The sequence below is a fragment of the Ciona intestinalis genome, unplaced genomic scaffold (assembly GCF_000224145.3).
Source record: "Ciona intestinalis unplaced genomic scaffold, KH HT001250.1, whole genome shotgun sequence".
NCBI lineage: Eukaryota > Metazoa > Chordata > Ascidiacea > Phlebobranchia > Cionidae > Ciona > Ciona intestinalis.
Window position 1 is genome coordinate 8,999 of NW_004191571.1, and position 9,334 is coordinate 18,332.

The window sequence follows — 9,334 nt, forward strand, 5'->3', positions numbered from 1 at the left end:
TTTGAAAGCGTGTTATTTTAACAGGTGTGTTCTTAAAAACTGGCGTGTTGTTTAAAAACAGAAGCGTGTAGTTTTGAGGCGTGTTGTTTTAAACTGGCGTGTTGTTACAAAACGGCGTGTTGTTTTGAAGCCTGAAAAACACGCCATACCAACAACACGCCTCTGCCGTGTTGCGTGTTGTATACGCGGACAAAACCGGCGTGTTCTAACAACACACTTGAATTTCTAGTGTAATATCTAAATATTCTCTGATCGTGTCTTATAAACAATTAACAACAATATATGGAAGTCGTGGGTTTTATTATATTATTCTTTGTTTACTACTAAATGGGACGAGAAAATAGAATGAAAAGGTGTCCCATCTTCTCCCACCCTACTATATAAATAATTATATTAACCAGAAAGGCATATAAAATAATTTAAAAATATACCGTATTCAATCTCTTTAGTATTTTATCGCGCTATACCAACTCGATTGAAGACCATCAATTGAAATGCGTCCAAATATATGCTCAGCTGAAATCAAATCTACAGATGGATGCATTTCAGGTCGGTGACCACGTTTAATTTATTCGTTTATTTTTTGTGCTGAAAGCGCTGTACATTTTGTTATATTCCTTGATTAATGGGTTTCGTTAGCATCGCTATCACTTGCAGGCGAGAAACCTCCGCACTATACCTGTCATCGTTTATTTGACATACATAATAAATGGGTCTTACCGTTAACTGCTGCACTGTAACTGTATGAAATCGGGTATCTTCGAGTAATAACAACTGTCGCGATTTTGTCACGCGAAGATAATAAAAGTGACATGCATTCGTCGCGATTTTGTCACGCGAAGATAATAAAAGTGACATGCATTCGTCAAGTTATTCATTCATCATGGTTACTTTTTTGCAACGCCGTGGACGACCTGGAGAGTGAGCACTGAAAAAGTGATGGGATTGCGTGGCGGCATAATGGGGTTAGACAATTTCCGTCGCACTTACCTACGGTTACTGTAAGGTACGATAAGCTAAAAAATGGATCTGGATATTTTTCGACGTAGTTTTAAGCTATTCTCCACATTATCCATACATTGGTGATCGACATAACATTATGGACTTACCTCATAGGAATTGCAAAGCAGGATTGGGAAGAAGTTACAAAAGAACGTTTCCTTCAACCATAAAGAGCATTTTAAGTTTAAAACACAAAAAGTCAAAATAAATTTATAGAAAGTTGGTTACTGAATCAGTCTCTATACACCTGGATCACATGTTTCTGTTACGATGCCAAAATCATCCGAGCAAGTCCGCAATACTATAAAGACTGATAAAAAAGAAACCGAATTTCGCACGACGACATGTATGGCGCACAAGAATTAGCCTACTCATTGAACGGCTTTGTGTTGGTTAATAGGATATCTCCAGAGTTACTCATAGTCTTTGCGCTCCCACAAATATTTCAAGAAATGAAGTCCCCTATCTAATTTAAAGGAAAAGTCATTTTATCTTATGACACAACATTAACATCGGAGATTTTTATTTAAGTATATTATTGCTTCGACATAAGCCTATAATGAAAAGCCGATCGTGCCACTTGCCTTTCTGTTACACGACGTAAAATCACACACCGTGCATTCCGATTTTTTTCTTATTTTGTCAAAACACGCTTCGTTTCTTACACCAGTCGTCATAGTGACTGATAGAGAAGCATCTATTAGCAAATCAATACATGACACATTCCCGATGTGGCACCATTTTACCTGTTGGAATCACATTATTAATGATGTAAAATTTTGGACAAGGAAAAATGCAAATGATGTTACGGTGTACTGCAATAATATATTTAGATTTCTACTTGCTTCCAGTGAAATGGATTATATTAATGAGCTAGAAGAACAAAAAGCTAGATGGAGCAAGGTCTTTTGTAACTATTTTGATTCAAAACTACAAGAAAGCATTGAAACTTCAGGGAAATGGAAGCTGTTGGAGGCACATTTTTTTGTGAAAATGGAACAGGCATAACCACTAATTTTTTGAGAGTTTTAATTCCTTACTAAAAAACGCTCTCTAAATCACGAAGAAGTAAAGATTGTTGCCATTACATCCGTGTACTTTTTACAAAATTGGTTTTATTCTGAAATTCTCAGAGGCTACTGCAATCTAGGAGATTGGTATCTTTGTGAGGAACTTTAAAAACCCAGAAGATGTAACAATTCCAAGTGAACATTTATCGCCTAAAGATATTTCGAAGATGGTGAAAAATGAAATTGATGCCAATGCAAGGCCGGCGACTACACTTGACAGTATCACAACAAAGGGTCTAGCTAGATATCTACTTGAAGATAACAGACTGACAGAGAGAAGTGGAAAAGTGATTAGTGGAAGGTTGATATGAAACATCCGCTACGCTGACGATACAACAATGGTTGCAAAGTCGAGAGAAGAATGTGGTGTGATGGGTGAGACTTTGATGAATGTTAGCGCTGAATTTAGACTGAAGATTAACCGAAGCAAAACCTCAGCCATGGCAGTGCACGGAACGGATGCGATTGAGATAAACGGAGAGCAGATAGAGAGAGTCAAGAAATGAATGTAAGACTCAAGGTACGACTCGCCAAAGCGCTGATCTGGAGTGTGGCCCTTTACGCATGTGAGACTTGGACGCTTAGAAAGCAAGAAGAGAAGATGATACAAGCATTTGAGATGTAAAAAAGGAACTGCTAACACGGGAAGCGAAAATATCAGAAAGAAAAAATACTTGATGCAAAAGTAAACCATTGGACTAATATAAAATTCACAATTTCGATTTGGTAAAGCCAAATAAAAGAACAAGTAAAAGCATAATTTTGTCAAATCACAATTGGCATTTTCTGCGTTATGCTAAAAGTTTCACTAGTAGTAGGTAGATGGATATTGTGTTTACAGTCACCGTTAATCGTATAAGTAGAACAAAAAGTTTCACTAGTAGTAGGTAGATGATATTGTGTTTACAGTCACCGTTAAACAGACAAATAATAAAATTCACAATTTCGATTTGGTAAAGCCAAATAAAAGAACAAGTAAAAGCATAATTTTGTCAAATCACAATTGGCATTTTCTGCGTTATGCTAAAAGTTTCACTAGTAGTAGGTAGATGATATTGTGTTTACAGTCACCGTTAATCGTATAAGTAGAACAAAAAGTTTCACTAGTAGTAGGTAGATGATATTGTGTTTACAGTCACCGTTAATCGTATATGTATATTTATGTCGCCTATTGTTACGCGACCGTTCATGCGTGGCAAACTATTATAGAACGAGATGATTGTTACGTCACTCTCCTGCATCCATTTCGTTGTATTTGAAACTGTTTGTGGCAGACTTCGTAATATTTTATTTGCAAAAGTTTGCTGTTACAAAGATAAATACTTTCAGTTTAGATTTTAAATCTGTACGCATAAACTAGAATTTCTTGGAAAGTTAACCTAACCATTAGAACACCTGCACGTTATTTTTCAATACAGCAAACCATTTCGATGTCAGAACCAAAACAAGCAAGGTTGGATTCTTTTTTTTCTACTAGAAGTAAAATTCTGCAACCTTTGGAATAAACCACACTTACGCCCAATATTGGTACTGCTATTCACGAGCCCAAACAAACACAAGAAACGAGCAACACAGACGATCTTGGGATTTGTAATGCAACACGATTCTCAGTTAACCAATGGTGAGAGATACGGACTTCTAACTTCCGATGGTCCGAAGAATGTCTCACTTCTCGATACCATCCGGCAGAGTCGTCGGAAGTTTTTGAAAATATGGCTCGGAGATTTCAGGTTTGCCGACTGGTTGGTCTATACTCAACTCTCTAGTGGCGGCGGTTTGTGCAAGATATGCATCCTGATGCAAGCGCGTTTGAAGCACGGCGATCTCTCAAACGCTGCTTTTGTGAGCAAACCCTGCATCGACTTTAAGAAGTTTATCGAGAAGGCTGTTGGTCACCGAGATGCAGGTTACCATATAGAGGCAACTTCGGCTGCAAAATGTTTTATTAAAAGCATGGAAACTGGCCAAAATGTGTCTGCGAGGTTGGACGCAGGACATGCCAGGCGAATGGCGGAAAATAGAAAAGCAATGACTTCTATCGTTAAGACTGTGGTGTTCTGTGCCTCGAGTAACATCCCTATGCGAAGACATTCCGCATTAATGCAGGGGACGAACAGTTAAATAAGGCATTTTGCTCGAACGGCTGGGAATGCCAAATACACCAGCCCAATGAGATTGTCAGGTTAGCCAGCCAAGTGATTAAAATTGTCCAAGACATAGTAGCTGAGGCGAACGAATCTTTTGTGTCAGTAATAGCCGACGAGTCGTGTGATATTTCAGGAAAAGAACTCAGCATAGTTTTGAGGTACACAAGAGGTGATAAAATACACAAGTGTTTTACTGGATTCGATGTCGGCCACGTAACACCACGTGTCGGCTGGCCGGTTAACGAGATTGAACGGTTGGCATTCTATTGATTTGATTGTAATGGCAGGACGCATTTGCTGCTATACTGTGTGTGTACCTGATTTTATACGAACCAAATAAATAAGTAACACTTTCACCGGAGATACGCAAATTTGTTAGAGGGTGCCGATCATCTTGCTGCTCAAAAATGAATAAAATAAAAAAAAGTTGAAACAGGTACGACCTTTCCAATTCTTTAATACACTGAAAATTCTACAATAGTTTTGAAAGAAAACGATAAATATTATGCTCAAATAGGCATCATTGGAGGAAAAATGTTGTCATTGGAGGAAAAATGTTGTATTTTATAGTTTACACGTTTAAAGATATCTTTGTGCAAAGTATTTCGTTTGACCCTCATTTTTATAGTTTCTTGAACTTTTTTTTACTGACCGCTGGATACCATTTGTGTCAAAACAAAGTAGATTGTTATGATTTGTTTTGCGTATAAATATGTGTAAATACATTCTGAACCCTGGATACCATTAGTGTCAAAACAAAGTAAATTGTTGTAATGAAAATGTAAATAAATAAGTGTAAATATATTATAATGTAAATGTATTATCAATCATTACTATTTTCATTCTTATTTACAATGCATGATCTAAAATTAGAAATTTGGAAACGCACAAAAATAACTCTATATCCAACAGCAGTCATTCGTGGTAAAAGAGGCGTTCAAGGATTCTGTATGTTTTTATAAACCAATGATCTCAAAAGGGATGCGATGAAAAGTTACTCACTCCTCTGTCGTGTACTCGTTGTGTAGCCTCTAACTGATGCTTTCCTTTAAGTATTGTAGGTATATTTAACACAAACATTAAACGATGCAATCAAATCCTGCCAAATTCCCGGATCAGTCATAATACTGTCACCCGAGTGAAACATGTTTTAACGACAGTAGTTTTTGTTTTTGAGTTTTTTTCTCTTTGATGTTTTTAATACTAAATTTAATAGCCTTCTGACTGTTATAATTTGCACTTTTAATTTTTTGTTGTTTTCCCAAACCCAATTTGCCCTACCAGCAAACCACTTTTGCAAAATTAAAAATAAAGTAACGCAGATTATAGGTGTGCGGATCATGACTGTAAGATTTGGTGGAATACATAGATCTTGTTTCGTGCTGCTCTACTTTTCCTACCATCGAAGCATTTTAACTCGCAATAAGCATAGAGGGTTACTTTTTGCTCGTTTTTTCGTGGTAATAGGCATCGCCTAAGTAGAACTAATCTATACCGAAAGAAGCCAGAGTAGCAAAACGATTAATCACAGCTGGTTAGTTTTAATTACAGAAATGTCACAGTTGGGTAAATAATATAGTTTAGTTATAAAAGATTTCAGATTTTTAAAATTTTGTTGAAAGAACACAGTCATAAAAAAGCCTCATAAACGAATACAAATGTGTAAAATTTAGCGTAAAATTAATACTGTCACGAAAATGAAAAAATAAATATTATTATAATATGCTTGCGTGTATTTAAACGTATTGTGAATTGCATTATAATATATATGGTGGCTATATATAAATGTCGTGTCCGCACATGCGATTTTCAGTACAAATATTAGTTGGGGTATTGTGGATATCTTTAGCACATAATATTGTACGTTTTCACACCGTTTTTTTAACAATTGAAGCGATCTTTTAGAGTCGGGAGAATATGGTTATATAATTCTATATTTTTACTACTGAAGGGGATGAGAATAGAGAACAAACACTTGGTTATCTTACTTCCTAATATGCAAAACTTGAGGGGATGAACAATTGAAAACGTAATACTATAAATTATCGGTTAAAAGCTGGAAAAAAACATTTGTATACCTATAATATAACGCGTATTTCAATTTTTATTTAGTAGTAAACAAAGAAAAATCAAAGCATTATAGAATTGTTATTTCACGACTCCTACAGACCGTTCTAAATTATTTAAAACACAATCAGTATATTTAGATATTGTGTGCTAAAGTTATCCTATTTTTCCCACCCTACTATATGAATTAGAAAATAAAAATGCCGACATCTTGTCTACTATGGTTATTTCTTAACTTTGGAAGCCCAGTTCGGTTTCCGCTGATATTGCGTAAGATAAGAAAAATGGGAACCAAATTTGTTCTCGAAAATCTGCCTGTAGTAAAACTCTTCTTTCGACCTTGGTGTATTGTGTGGATACGTTGTGCTTGCATCGGCTAAACACTCGTCGCTAACCTGCGGGTGCCCAATTTAAATCATGTTGTGGAAGATTATAACAAACATCCTTCTATCAATGAATGAATGTATAATAGTATGAATGTAACTTATATCCTCGCGTGGTGAAGCATAGGCGGTCGTTGATGTTCTGTTTCATACATTGGTATTTTTTAACTTTAAGACTCTGTGATAAATATGGTGTTAACGCACTAAACCAACTCCACGTGACACGCTTCGGAAACAGTTCTACTTGTGCATACACCTTATATTACTGTAGGATGAGATGGTGTGAGCACCTAAATCTCATATTTCCAAATTGTGTTCCAAACAATTAACAACCCTCATTTTGATTCGCGGGGTTGCGGTTGTTTAATTGTAAAAATATGCTTTGGTTCTCACGTAATAAAGAAAAAATAAAAACCAGTCCCATCTTGCCTCCCCCTTACTTTTATACCCTGCAGTATAGTAGGATGGGTAAAAAATTATTAAATTGTATTCTCACGACTCCCATAGACCGTTGCTAATTGTTTAAAACACGATCAGAATATTGTGATATTATGTTCTAAACATGTCCTATCTTCTCCCACCCTACTATATCACATATTGAGTATACCTGTTTAGATATGTCTTCTTGTAAAAAATGATACCACGGCCTTGCTAACGTTGCTACTCCGTCACTAAAGCCAACTTTTTGCCTCCATAAAATATTAGCAGGTATCAAGTTGGTTCCCTCAAACGCGGCCCGAATCAAATGCTTTTCAATGCCGTTCTGTAATGGTATGGACAAATTGTGAATATCACACATAAAATATAAAAAGAAGTATAAATTTGAAGAAGTATAGTTTTATTTTGAGTTAACTGGTTTCCTTTTTAAAAGGACACAAATTAGTATGCTTTTATGAATATTGTTTTACAATGATTTCTAATGGGATTAAACGATTCAATGTAACTTGTTTACGAATTGGGTATAATTCTTTGAGGGGATTGTCTATTTCAAATAATATACATGGCTACCAATTTAGACAACCCATAAGAGACCATTTGTCTGTCTTGCCCAAAGAAACTTACACCTTTAAATCGATCTCTAAGAAATGGTTTAATCTCCGAACACTTGATCATTAGAGGTTTTGATTAAAACACAATTACTAGTATTGTGTTTCAACATGAACGTATTTATTTACCTTAGGTGCCCTCAGGTCTGCTGGCAATGATAAGTAATATGAAGTAAATGCATGGTCTAGAAACGGGGCTCGTATTTCCAATCCGTGTGCAGCAGTACAACGATCTATACGCAATACATCATACAGATACAACTGCATCAACTGACGTCTTAAAACAAAATTTTGTTAAACAAGGTGTTGTATGTCAGTAATTCTTTGAAAACTTTGAGTTTGATTTTATTAAAGCTCAACATTTAGTCTGCCATTCCACGAGAGTAGTTAGTTCACTAAATTAATTTTGCGTAAAATATGTAAATACGCCCCATTTTCATTATATTTAGATTCAACAGCCTGGCTTCCTTACCGATGTACTGTCACACCTTTTTTCTTTTTTGTCGTTGTGCCTTTGCATTCCGGTTCCTTGTGGTTTTAATATGATCTTCGCTAACGCATTTAAAAGGCTGAACAAATAATGGTATGTTATATACCTGCTTTCTATGTCCCCATCCTTTGCTGTAGGTTGCTTGTGGAAATACAAATATCCTTGCGCTAGCTCATCAGCGCCCTCTCCCGTCATGATTAATACATTGTCGGTGTTTCCACTTATGTAACCACATAACAAGTACAATGCTGCAAAATAAAAGGTTCAGAAATCTAGTAAGAATTTTGTGCTTCGAAAATGTAACAGACAAAAATCAAGTACAACCAATATTATATTAGAGGTATGTTCGCCTAAATGCCTTCGTCAGTCTTTGCAAAAATAAGTTTTTTTGAGAAACATAGCCTATATCATAAAATCAATATTAGTTGGACTTAATTTTTAACAGTTGCACTTTCGTAGCATTAGACCATTACTGTATTTATTAAACAAGAATCGTTCAACTATATAAACATTAGATTAGGGTTAGATTAATAAAACCTCTTACAAGTTAGTAATCTAAGTATTAAACGAATGAATTAACGTAACTTACTTTATCCTCGCGTGGCCGGAAAACGACAGCGGGAACGAGAGTTGTTATAACAGGGGTGTTCTGTTTCGTACACCTTGTGCCATCTTACGAGTTACGAGGTATATGTTTTCTTTGTGGGTGATTAATATTTTTCTGGGGTGAACTTTTTTATTTTGTTTTGTATGGCTGATAATTTGTACAACCCATTAGTGAACACAGGGTTGAAGCAAATGCTGTTAAGTGCCTTGCGCAAAAACACATACGCCAACCATGGTGGCAGTATTAAACATAAACAGAAATAAACTTACGAACGGCAATCCGAATTGTCAAAGGGTCATAAGTTTCAAGAGTGTAAATAACTGTCTCCAAGGCATTCATTCCTTCAGTTGGTGTGAAGGTGATCTCGCTATGGTCGCTACCTATATAGCTTGCCACCTGCGATAACAGATAAACCAACCCTAATGCGAAAACATATTATAGTAGCAGTCCTACTGTGTTATTGAATTGTAGGTGATTATTTTTTTGTATTTTTTCATTTTGTTATGCGTGACTGATAACAAC

General features: G+C 35.8%; 1 protein-coding gene across 1 annotated transcript; it reads right to left on the bottom strand.

The window, feature by feature from the left end:
• Positions 1-5,655: 5,655 nt before the first annotated feature.
• Positions 5,656-9,328, bottom strand: LOC100187138 (asparagine synthetase [glutamine-hydrolyzing]-like). Its single transcript, XM_018817306.2, has 5 exons — positions 9,082-9,328; positions 8,312-8,453; positions 7,845-7,992; positions 7,277-7,432; positions 5,656-6,681 (listed from the first exon to the last, which is right to left on the bottom strand). Exons 1-5 carry the CDS (start codon positions 9,149-9,151, stop codon positions 6,511-6,513), a joined length of 687 nt encoding a protein of 228 aa, XP_018672851.2. The 5' UTR covers positions 9,152-9,328; the 3' UTR covers positions 5,656-6,510.
• Positions 9,329-9,334: the final 6 nt, after the last annotated feature.